We start from the raw sequence: 13,281 nt of genomic DNA on the forward strand, positions 1-13,281 counted from the left end.
TGATTCTGGTCAAGGGCATCTTGCCCGGGTTGCAGGCTCGGTCCCCAGTGGACCAGAGGCAGTTGGTCGGTGGTTCCTTCTCCCTCTCTGAAACCAGTAATAAAATAAAATTTAAAAAAACCACACAAGACTTATGTGAGTCCTCCTATTCCCCTCTATCCTTACATTCCACTAATACTCTAACACAGTGGTCGGCAAACTCATTCATTAGTCAACAGAGCCAAATATCAACAGTACGACGATTGAAATTTCTTTTGAGAGCCAGATTTTTTACACTTCTTCTAATGTCACTTCTTCAAAGGAGACTTGCCCAGGCCATGCTATTTTGTGGAAGAGTCACACTCAAGGGGCCAAAGAGCCACATGTAGCTTCAACACTCATATCAACTCAAAGGCAGACCCCCATATGGCTCTCCCCTAAACTGATGACTCCCTTAAACAGCCAGGTAAAACTAAAAGGAAAACCTTGCCAAATTCTGGTTGATATCAGAACTATCCCTGTACTTTAAACTCTACTCATTAAGGAACCTGAAAATGGGGTGCTGGGAAAATTAGCAGAATCTGGTGAAGAGTGAGAAGAGTGAGAATCCTTACTAAAGTCTGCTCTCTTGGTCAAGAGAGGAAACCTAAGTAAAATCCAAATGGATATAAAAAAGAAGTTGTAGAATGTGGAAAAGAAATTTTTCTGTGTGACCAAGTTGGCTAAGACTAGAATGGATACAAGCTTTAAAAAAAATTAGTTTTAATATCAAAAGTACAATGGTGCAAAAAAAACCCCCCAAAACCCCAAAAAAACAAAACACAGCTCTGACCAGTATATGCCAGCCCAGAGCACCAGAAGGTCATGAGTTTGATTCCCTTTCAAGGGCACATACCTTGTTCGATCCCAGGCCCTGGCCAGGAGGCAACCGAGCAATGTGTCTCTCTCACATGTTTCTCTCTCCCCTTCACCCCTTTCCACGCCCCCCCCCCAAAAAAAAAAAATCAATGAAAAAAATCTCCACTAAGGATTAAAAAAAAAAAAAAAAAAAAAAATTAAAAAGCACAATGGTGTAAAACTAAAATATTTATGTTAAAAGGACAAAATTTTTATGGATAATAAAATTATAAACTGTTGAACAAAAAGATAGAAACAGAGACAGTAAAGCATCAAACAGAATGTTAAATTACAGCGGGAAGGTTAGAGAGGTGGGGGAGATAAGAGATCAACTGAAAGACTTGTGTGCATGCATATAAACATAACCAAATGGACGCAAAACTCTGGGGTGGGGGGAGGCAATGGTAAGATATGTACACCTATAATACCTAAAGAAGAAGAAAAATGCAGATAAAGTTTTTTTCCCTAGCTTTTAAGAAATCGGCCTGGAAAGCAAAGGTTTTCATCAAAATAAACTCCCCCAAATCAAATTCTAAAGACTTGTTTACTTCGAATTAACTGGAGACGTTCCAGGAAGGGTTAGGGGTGCAGTTAAAGATCCATATATAACTTTTGACTCCCCCAAAATTTAGTAGCCTACTATTGACCAGAAGCCTTACCAATAACAGTTAACAGATTTCGTATGTTATAAAAAGTATATGAATTATATACTGTATTTTCTTAAAATGTAAGCTAGAGAAAAGAAAATGTTAAGAAAATCATAAGGACAATACATTTACAGTATTGAAAAAAATCTATATAAGTGGACTCACACAGTTCAAACCCATGTTCAAAGGTCAACTGTAAAAGAGAAATGTTAAACCAATTAAGCTTATTTGATATGTTAAATGTTTATTTAACTTTCTTAAGTTATATTTGTATGGGTATAAGTTAAGTGATTTTAGAAACTGTATAAAATTCCTAAAAACCAGGTATATCCTGGTATTTCGTTACATCACAGAAATAACCATTTCCTTGTCAAGTCAATTATATAGCCTTCTGTCATTTACAGTTTTTTTTTTACTCCAGTCCTTTTGCAAAAGTAAAATTCATGGAAAAGATCCTACATACTCTTTACTGACATCACTGCCAAATTTCAAGGTGTCAAAATCTGAGGTGTATATTTCATAACTGAAGAATGCTCTACCTGACTTCTGGTACTTTGTAAACAATAGACCTCAAAATCAAATTGACTAGGAAGAGACGTAGCCAACATCGAGGTCAACTACTGCTTCCCAGGAGGACCAAGAACGGTTTCTCCATTCCCTCTTTGACCATCCATTCCCTAATTTTTACACCATAGAAGTATAACTCTTCTGTCAACTTTTTATTCTCTTTAACCTAGGAAGATGCCTTTGTTCACTCACGCCAGGCCATTACAAAGGAGGGTAATCCAACCTTCAACACACACTTACTCTGATTTCTAATGCCTCAGTTTCTCTAAAACAAGCTTGCAGAATAATTCTGGCAAACAGTTACACGAAATACACAAACAAGACAACTGGCTTAAAAAATGTATCCTCCTCTTTGGAATCATTTCTTGACTTGGTTCTAGTTGGTTTAGGAACCTTGGCTCAGGAGCATACTGCAAATTGTGGGTATTAATAATGGTTGCTACTGTGTTCTCTCAAAAGTTTGAGACACACTAGTATATTAAAAATAAACACAAACCTTTTGAATAGTCGAGAGGATGGCCGAAGGGAGTGGGGGCTGTTGAAATAAATTTCTAGGCCCAAGGTTGCGGTCCCTGGAAAGTCGTCGCTTGACCAGAAATCCACTAGAACCAGCAAGCCAGTTCCAAATTGCCAAGCCAATCTAGGCCTTTGTTTCTTCTTTGTTGTTTATTTTTCATTCTATAAAAGCTTCCTACATTCTGCTCCATGTTGCAGTTTTCTGGACCCTTAGGACTGTAGATTGCCTGCTTTACTGTTAAAAGTTTGTTAAATAGAGCCTCAACAATCTTGAGAAAGAACAAAGTTGACAGGATCATCATACTGGATACCAAGTTTACTACAAAGTCACTGTTTTCAAAACAGTCTGGTACTGGCACAAGAACAGACTTATAGATCAAGGGAACGGAACAGAGACTAACCCAAGCCATTACACTCAATATTTGACAAAGGAGGCAGGAACAGACAATGGAGTCAAGACAGTCCTTCAATAAATGGTGTTAGAATTTGAACAGATACATACAAAAACAAAACGAAACACAAAAACACTAGATCACCAACTTATACATAAGAATAAACTCACAGTGGATAAAAGACTTCAATGTAAGCTATGAAATAAAAATCCTAGAATCATAGGCAAAAGCTCTCAGACATCTCTTGTAACAATATGTTTACAGATACATTTCCTAGGGCAAAGTAAACTAAGAAAATAAACACATGGGACTACATAAAAATAAGAAGCTTCTGCAGAGCAAAAAAAATCAACAAAATGAAAAGGGAGCCCAGTTTGGGAGAACATATTTGGCAATGATACATCTGATAAAGGGTTAATATCCAAACTATATAAGGAACTCATACAACTTAACAAAAGGCAGGCAAATAATATAAATGGGCAAAGGACATAGACACTTCTCTAAAGTGGACATACAGCCGAAACCGGTTTAGCTCAATGGATAGAGCGTTGGCTTGGGGACTGAAGGGACCCGGGTTCGATTCTGGTCAAGGGAATGTACCTTGGTTGCGGGCATATCCCCAGTAGGGGGTGTGCAAGAGGCAACTGATCGATGACTCTCTCTCTCATCGATGTTTCTAACTCCCTCTCCCTTCCTCTCTGTACAAAATCAATAAAATATATTTTTTTAAAATATAAAAAAAAAATAAAGTGGACATATAGATGGCCCAGAGACCTATGAAAAAATGCTCACAGTCACTGATCATCAAAGAGATGCAAATTAAAACAACAATGAGATATCACCTCACATCTGTTAGACTGGTTGCCATCGACTAACTCCTGGCAAGGATGTGAAGAAAAGGGAACCCTAGTACATACTCTGCTGGTGGGGATTCAGACCAATAAAGAAGCCATTATAGAAAACAGTATGGAGTTTCCTCACAAAATTAAATATAGAACTGCCATTTGACCCAGTGATGCATTCTGGGAACATATGAGAGATCCAAAATACCAATCAGAAAGAATGGACTAGTCTGTAACCCTATGTACATAGCAGCCCTATTTATAATAGCTAAGATCTGGAAACAGCCCAAGTGCCCATCAGTAGATGAGTGGATAAAAAGCTGTGGTACATTTACCCCATGAATTACTATGCAAGTGTGTGTGTGTGTGTGTGTAAAAAGGATCCCTCACCATTTGAGACAGCATTTGGGGGGGGGGGGGGAGAGCCTGGAGGGTATCATGCTAAGTGAAATAAGTCAGAGAAAGACATGATCTCAAGGCAGATATAGGATCTAAGAAACAAAATAAACTGATGAACGGAATGGATCCAGAGACATGGAACAGTGTGTAGAAATATTGGGAGGGAAGGCAGGGGAAGGTGGGTGAGTGGGAGATAATTAACCCATGCATATATGCATGCCCATGGACATAGATGAGGTCATGCATATATGGTGGGGGGATGAAGGCCTGGGGGGGGGGGGGATGGGCTTGAGGTGGTCAATGGTGGGGAGGGGAAGAGGAGACATATGTAACACTGGCAACAATAAATAAAAAGTAAGATTTTACTAAAAATAAGGTATGTTCATTGCAGCATTATTATTACAATAGTCAAGATATGTTAGCAACTTAAGTGTCTATTGACCATTGGATAAAGATGATGTGGTCCGTATGTACAATTGAACATCACTCAGTCATAATCTTACCAATTATGACTACGTGGATGGCCCTAGAGGTATTATGCTAAGTAAAATGAGTCATACAGAAAAAAGACAAATATATGATTTCACTTATATGTAGAATCTAAAATAAAAAAAAAAAATAAGTGAACAAACAAAACAAACTCTCAGATACCGAGAACAAATTGATGGGTGTCAGAAAGAGTTGGTGGAATTGGTGAAAAAAAGGTAAAGGGATTAAGAAACAAAAATTACCGCCTTATGATTCTCTCTCATCATTGATGTTTCTATCTTTTTCTCCCTCTCCTTTCCTCTCTGGTATGTCAATGGTAATTGAAATTTTTTTAAATTTTTTATTTCAAAGCTTACAGCAGCCATTTATAATTAAAATCAGAGCCAACCAATGACAAACCTGATGCTCAAGCACCTTCCCAAATTCAGGAACTTTCAATAGTTGTGGGGTTGTCCAGACTTAAGGAACTTTGTGATGTTGTTCAGCACTGTCTAGCAACCAGAATTCCTAGAAGACACTAAATGACCAGAAAACTCTAACAACAAATTTAATTGAACACTAAATTTGAGAAATCCTTGATAAATGTGTTTTGTTTACATTTCTACTATTGGTCATTAGTAGAAATGAAAGTCAATAAATTTCCTATCACCTATCAATGTTTTTGGGTTGATTTTCACAGCCTATGGAAAAAAACAAGACAATACTCGTTGAAGTACTGGAAACAGTAATAATATAAGTGGAATCTCAGTACAAGCATATTTTATTTTATGTAATATGATAGAGGTTGAATTTGTCTGAATCAAATGACATATAGAGGGGAATTTCTGGAACTCTTTAAAAGCATAGTCTATACTGGCAAAAACTCCTGTAATATAAATGCCAAAACCTTTATTTTGGACTTTTTGTAGTTGATCTTTTTTAACACATGCCTAATACAAGCAGATTAGAGAACCAGAATCACTGTCGAAGTGGCAACTGGTGGCCCTCTGAATGTTGTTCCTGTCTTGCCATTTCTCCTCTCCTTTTAAGGACACTTATCTTCTTTGGGGATGTGCCACTTCTCAGGTCAGTATATTGCTATTCCAAGTGGGAAAAGTCCTTAACCTGGCTGACCCATGTATTTTATTCCCTCCCTAAAACAATCAAACCTGGATTCAGTCATTTTCAATGGCAAGATTCCTGACTCAATTTTCTGGCTCACTGGGATTAAAGGCATTACAGAACATAGGCAAAGGATTCATACTCACAGGTCTCCTGATACACGGCAGACAACTTTGTGAACAAAAAGGGACTGCACAGTAGACCCCACGAGCTTAGCCAGGACTACAGCTTCCTTAGCAAGTCAATCACTTACCTAAGGAGAGCCCTGTTCATTGTTCTTATGCATCTAGGATAACATACCTTTGAAATGGTCAAGTAATTTTCTTTTCCAGACCCCTCTAAGGCACAACCACCTACTCTGGAGACAACGTAACACTTCATTGTTATCTTGTTTCGGCATACTATCTCTATGTGCTGTAAATGTTAATTAACTCTCCTGTACCCACCAATGTAAAAGGAAGCATGTTTCTCTCCATTTCCACGGGTTGCTTTCTCTTTCCTTTTTAATGTACCACCAACAGATTCCATACAATCAATCTCCCTTACGTTTTCTCCTAATTCTAAATGTATAAAATAAGCTGCTAAACTGCCATCCTCTACAGCATTTTCTGTCTGTTAAGATCTTGCTTTAGCTCTGACAGGTTTGGCTCAGTGGATAGAGCGTCAGCCTGCGGACTCGGGGATCTCAGGTTCGATTCTGGTCAAGGGGCATGAACCTTGGTTGAGGGCACATCCCCAGTGGGGAGTGTGCAGCAGGCAGCTGAATCGATGTTTCTCTCTCATTGATATTTCTAACTCTCTATCCCTCTCCTTTCCTTTCTTTAAGAAGTCAATAAAATATATTTTAAAAAAAAGGGGGGGGAGGGGGGAAGATCTTGCTTTAGGGAATGTCCTCAAATCTTGGCTCAAATTCTGATAGAGCTTTCTGCAGATTTGAACATTCTTTTATCAACAACTTTTAAATGTATTAGAGAAGAAAGGCTGTTTTAAAGTGTCAGAAAAAATTTTTGCAATATTTAACATAACTTCTAAGAAAGGATATTTTTAGGACTCAAATTAGGACCTACTTATTCTATTTAAAAACTCATTTACAAATCAAATAGAAGGCTGTTCTCATCCCCATCAAATAAGATCTATTAAATATCCAATAGTAAGTTGTAAGAAGTTATTTCTGTGAATCAAAACTTTCTAACGTTTTAGGTAAAATTAATATAGGTAAATTTTCAAAGTGACTTGTAAAAATCATCACTCGTACTTTGTATAACATCCTCCTCCCCCAACAGTTCCTCATATCCCCATCCCCGCCTTTTAAAATATATTTTTTATTTATTGCAGAAAGGAAAGGAGAGGGAGAGGCAGAAACAATAAGAATTATCGATTGACTGGCTGCCTCCTGTACGCCCACTCTGGGGATCGAGCCCCAAACTTGGGTATGTGCCCTGACCAGGAATCAAACTCGTAACCTCCTAGTTCATAGGTTGATGCTCAACCACTGAGCCAATAGCTTCTCTTTGGGGGGAGAAAAGTGGAAATCAGCATTTGAAGATATTTTTCACTCCCTTCAAGTGGTGAAATACCTGTGTTAGAATTTTAAAATTTCCTATTATTATGAATTAGTAGTTTGTCCCTATGTATCAATTTTACAGAGAAACACAAAGATTAAGTACAGAAGGCAGACTCAAACTAGTTTAAATTCTACTGAACAACATAGTTTTTCATTAAAAAAATCCTTGTTGTGGTAAAATATTCATAGTAAAAATCAATTGATGCTTATTTTTATTAAAACAAAGCACCAGTTGGCTCTCTAAAATTAAACAAGCAAACAAACAAGGACTATATCTCAGATGTCCTTCACAATAAGCAAAATCTCCATGGAGATAGAAATTGTGATCTGATTGGCTAGCATTATTCTCACTCAAAAACATGAGCCACCAGCATGTGAATTATGACTTAGTAAATTCACACCCAAATGACAGGGCGATATGTTTGTAAAAAGACTTCAACTATAAATTTACATGAGGTTATAAAAGACTTAAAAAATATGTACATGATTATTTAAAAGGAGGTGCTCTATTTCAATAAGAAATTAGATAGTTGAACTCATGATCATGTCCATAATTTTAATGGCTAATCAGATCACTTGATTTCTCTCATTCATAACAAGTGCAGATAAACAGAAAATGAGTATATCTTCAGTTTAAACCTAAAAATGTTCTGTTCATCACATGAAGCAACTTATTTTTGGGATTCACATTCGAATATGCATTTGACAATGCATTTGTAGATCAGGGCTCAGCAAAAGGAGGAGTTCCTTCTTTCACTGTCTAGTCTCTCCATGAAACCCAAATTCAAAAGTTTAAACACTGCATCATCATAAGACTTTAAAATGCAATTTCATAAAGAGTAAAGGTCTGTCCACTACTCACCTTTTGGAGCGAAACTTTCTGAAAGCATTCCTAAGTTACGTCACAACTACACCATTATGTTGTAGTAAAACGTGGAGCCTCTTTAGTTTAGAAAAGAAAGTTAAAACTACCCAGGCAAGAGGACATTTCCTCTTAGCCTTTTCCAATTTCCTACCCCTCCATTCAGGAAAGGTGGGTAGGACCTGTTAATTCAAAGGACAAAATGATTGCATTGCCAGATGCTGATGTACAAATACATTTTGAATTTAATATGCTAGGTATATCTCAGTCCATTTATACATTTTGCCAAGGTCATATAAGTCACTGACTGTACACTTGGGTTTCCTTATTGCTGGAAAGATCAAATGATTGGCATCTGGGAAAGCTTTCAATGAGCTGGAATTGAGTAAATCCTACCTCCCATATGCTTTCTTTGTTCATAAGCCCCCATTAAAGGTGTGATACTGGGCTCTTGTTTCCAAATCCAGAGGGATATCTCCTGGAGTTTTTGAGTCAGAGGTAAACACTGCAGTGTTCTTCTATTAGGCCAAGATTGTTCGAATTGCACTAAACTTTTGGGAGGATGCTCAGTAGGTGTATACGGTTAGGATATCTTACAGCTGTCTATTAGAATTTAAGGGATACTTAGCTGGGATTCACCTGAGTATATATCATAGATGCCTGTTAATATGGTCACAGGACTTTAATCAGAAAGTGTCACGGAATGTTATTTGGAAAGAATAAGACTTACTTTAAATACTGTTTTAAAAGATTAATATGGCACTGAATATATCAGTGAAAGTTTTGAGTATGTTAGAAATTCTGGCTTGGATGCCTTTAGAAAATATTATATGTTTCCTGTTTAGTGCTACTTCCCTTTGTGATCCTTCTCAAAATTTATCTTTATTGTCCTGTTTCAACTCTGAAGACAAATATGGAATAACAAACTGTCAGAAAAACAATATTTTAAGATACCAACAATAAACTTACTACTAAAAGCTCAACATCTGGTGTGCAACAAATGCTGGTACAAAATAAAACAATTAAATGGTATATATGCAATTATGAAAATTTGTTCAGTCTGTGGAGAATGTCAAATGCATATTCAAAACAACATTACCACCACCACCATAATTAACCTGAATACAAATTTGAAAAGATTTAAGACTTTTTAACTATTAATTCATAATTTACACTCTAGAAAAGCATTAAATCTATATAGAAAGTGAGACACTATTGCTAGTAAGTTCTTCTCTCATATTTTATCTTTATCAATGTCTGAAAACCCAGTCAATTAGCCACAGAATATTTTCAAATTGTCATTTTAGGAAGCCATGCTACATGGATAAAATCACGTACTCTAGGTTTAATTCATGGAAGATGATACCTTACAAAAAGTAACATTCTTTCAAGACAGCCATATTTTCGCCGAAACCGGTTTGGCTCAGTGGTAGAGCGTCAGTCTGCGAACTGAAGGATCCCGGGTTCGGTTCCGGTCAAGGGCATGTACCTTGGTTGCGGGCACATCCCCGGTGGGGGTCGTGCAAGAGGCAGCTGGTCGATGTTTCTCTCTCGTCGACATTTCTCGCTCTCTATCCCTCTCCCTTCCTCTCTGTAAAAAACTCAATAAATAAATAAATAAATAAATAAAAAGACAGTTACATTTTCATTCCATCAGCCTAAAGAGAAAAATGTTCTCAGTCAATTAGTATTTTATAAATAAAGGTTTACTTTGGCAAACTAAAAATAATTCATATGTAAATATTTTATCAAATGTTAAATTAGCAAGGGGCACTCTTTTAATCTAGTTTCCTTCTTTGACACTGACCAATAAAGAATTAATGAATGTCAGTTAAATTAGCTAGGTCTGGCCCATTAATGAATATGCTTGCCCTCAGAAGACATCTTTTGTATCTTATTGGAAAGATATAAATGAAATTCAGAATTAAGTGAGATCCAAAAATCAATTTGAAAGTCTGACTCTTAAAAATAGGAAAAGGATGCTTCAGGGGAAAAAATTAAAATTTCACTATAATTCTCACCAATTTCCTGTTCCCAAATTCCACAATACATTTTCATTCCGAATTATAAAGACAGATAAAAACAACAAAAACTAGTCCCTTTCAGAGTGTATTTTTTTTTTTTTTAAATCCTCACATCAAATACTGCACACAACTGTATTTCATATTTCAGGTGTTCCACTAAAAACCATACTGCTAACAATGTCTTCATATAAAGATCATCTGCACAATTAAAACAAGCAACAAAACCACAGATAGACATACAGTAAAACCAAATGTGTTCACTTACTTTCTCAGTGGAAGAAGTTCAATTAAGAAATGTATGAAAATGGCCTTGAAAATCTGCTATACCAAACATCTCTACAGACAAGAAAAAATAAATAAAAAACACTTGTTTTCCCATTTTTTCTTTAATACAATTGCCATCTTACATGACTATAGGTGCCTTCTTAATGGTGTCTAATCTAGTTCTTGTTGCACCAGTAGGCATTCTACAATAGAACTCTTATAACCATCCATGTTACTTCACTGTGGCCCAGCTGTTCTTAAGTACAGTACACCTAACTCATGGTTGGGCCATAATTAGTAGTGGTATTTTCTAAAAATGGATTAATGCACACATCCAAACCACATTAAAATTTCAACTTAGAATTCACACGAAGTCTATTTCCTTTCTATAGTAATCATTCTAGATTACAGTTTTGAAATCCAGAAAGTAGGAACAATGTCTTTATTTTGTTGGTGGTGCTTCTTTCTTCTTTCTCTCTCCTTCCCTTTTTTTTATTAATCAGAAGTTTAAAAAAATGGGTTAAGAAAAACAAAATCTAGTAAACATCAAAAAATTATAGATCAACATTGTCACAAATTCTTCTTTGTAATGATGTTAAATTATTTACAAAATAATTTTTGAGAAAAAAAAATCTAAAAACCAGCACGCGCCAATGGTGCTACTTATTTAAGTAACTGGCGATCCTCTACGCTTTTGAGGCGTTTCTTTCGAGGCTGTACAAAGTCATCGTCTGAGTCATCACTAAATTTATTATCTTCTGATTCATTCTTGAATTCAAGTTTAGGAAACCGTTTTTCTGGATAAAGGTTTTTTAGAAGTTCTTCGAAATAGCTTTCAAGCTTTAAACCAGCACTGGCTACTTCTGAATCAGGCTGTTGGGTAAAAATAAAAATATGAATTAAAATACTGATACCAACATTTAGACAGCCAAAAGTAGTAAATGTCTCACATTTTTGTTCCCTTTTAACTTGAAATTAGGAATACCAGTGGATTAATTTGGAAAAATATTTATACAATGTCATTGATATAAAGTAAATAATGGTCTGGGGTTAAACAAAGTGTAGAGAAGGTCACAAAAGGTAAACAAAAGACTTTGACTCATCTGGCTTATTCTACAAGGGCATGGCGGTTGCAGGACTGGATTCCCAAACACATAAAAAGATGTCATAATTATAGTATTATATAATAGGTATTTTCAGAACATATAAAATGTGGAACTCTGGAATGAGTAACCAATACATAGAACAAGACTCTAAGTCAGGGGTCTTCAAACTACGGCCCGCAGGCCACATGCGGCCCGCAGAGGAGTCTGATCCGGCCCGCCAGGTTTTCTGGGCAGTGAGCACAACCGAGGTGTTACAGTAGGAATTAGTAGTTCATATAGTCCGGCCCTCCAGCTCTCTGAGGGACCGTGATCTGGCCCCCACTTTAAAAAGTTTGAGGACCCCTGCCTAAGTCTAACAGCTATTTGGATAAATTGACAAATGAGAAAATATTAAAATTAAAGCTATTTAGACCACATCTTTAATATTTCAAGATCAATATAAAAAAAACAAACAAACCCCACTTAAGTATGGAAATGCTATATTCTAAGAAATAAAGGTAAGAATGACAAAGAATGCTTTTAGGTTAGATAAAAGTATTTTCTAAAGTGTTTTCAGTTGTCAGCTATAATATGCATTTCCACTCAACATATAATAAATATTGGAATATAAATATGGATAAAATCATTCTCTGAGAGACTCAAACATTTGAAAATTCATGATAACATAAATAGATTATCTTAATGTCCTTGTTTGCTGTTAAAATGTTTGGTTTAACCTTGCTTTCAATATAACTATTAGTCTCCCCTCCCCCTTCCACCTCACCTCATTGAATTCAGCACAGTTCTGAAAGATTAATCTAAAGTCAGCTACAAAATCCTCAGGCTTTGTATACATGTAATACTCTTGTTGTAGTCTTTTCTTGATAGTTGACAAGTCCATTGGGTTTTTAATTATTTTGTAATAATCAGGCACCTTTCGAAATAAGATACCATCATGTAAATTCTACCTCGTCCTAAATAAATTCTACAAGTAGTAGCATAAAATTCAAATTGTACTCTTTTGTCATTGCTAAGAAAACCTGTGCAGCATGTGTCTACAGCCTTCCACACAGTGGAAAATGTTTTGTATCACTTTTTTCAAAAAATTGCAACATTTGTTTATTGTTAATCCTCTCCCCAAGGAATTTCCCCCCCTGAAAGAGTGTAGAAGGGAGAGGGAGAGACAGAGAAACACCTATGTGAGAGTGACACATCTATTGTTCGCATCCCACACGTGCCCTGACCTAGGGCCAGGGATTGAGCCTGTAGCCAAGGTACGTGCCTTTGATTGGAATTGAATCTGGCACCCGTTGGTCCATGGACCAATGCTCTAATCACTGAGCAAACCAGCTACAGCTTCACCAATTATTTTTTAATTTTATAAAATCACCTTTCCCTGATAGACCTCCTTCTCTAATCTCCTTCATTATTAAACAGAAAGCAATTACTAGCCCTAGAGCAAGCATGTCAAACTCAAAGGCTAACATGGGCCAAATAAACAAGGTTTAAGTTTATGTGAGCTACAAAAAAACCCCAAAAGCTTCAATTTTCATAGAAATGTAGGGTTATTTGGATAGAGACATGCTTAATACAAAGGGCTGAAATAAATGATCATTATCATAAAATAGAACGTTGTAATAAAAATTAATATTC

The 13,281-nt window shown here is 36.3% G+C and overlaps 1 protein-coding gene and 1 long non-coding RNA gene across 4 annotated transcripts in view; one reads left to right on the plus strand and one right to left on the minus strand.

Moving 5' to 3' along the window:
* Positions 1-1,040: 1,040 nt before the first annotated feature.
* LOC311629036 lies at positions 1,041-10,494 on the plus strand. The gene is made up of 2 exons (XR_014796126.1): positions 1,041-3,524; positions 3,769-10,494. It is a non-coding gene; the product is annotated as an uncharacterized lncRNA (long non-coding RNA).
* Positions 10,352-13,281, minus strand: part of TRIM24 (tripartite motif containing 24) — a 92,319-nt gene continuing 89,389 nt past the window's right edge. For all 3 annotated transcript variants that reach the window (XM_084896741.1, XM_084896742.1, XM_084896740.1), the window contains exons 18-19: positions 12,413-12,562; positions 10,352-11,416 (exon numbers count right to left, since the gene is read on the minus strand). In XM_084896741.1, the coding sequence (XP_084752867.1) occupies positions 11,207-11,416; positions 12,413-12,562 (360 nt within the window). In that variant the 3' untranslated portion in view covers positions 10,352-11,206. The remainder of the gene's footprint in view (positions 11,417-12,412; positions 12,563-13,281) is intronic.

Source organism: Pipistrellus hanaki, assembly GCF_964339955.1.
Source record: "Pipistrellus hanaki genome assembly, chromosome: 10".
In the NCBI taxonomy this organism is placed as follows: domain Eukaryota; kingdom Metazoa; phylum Chordata; class Mammalia; order Chiroptera; family Vespertilionidae; genus Pipistrellus; species Pipistrellus hanaki.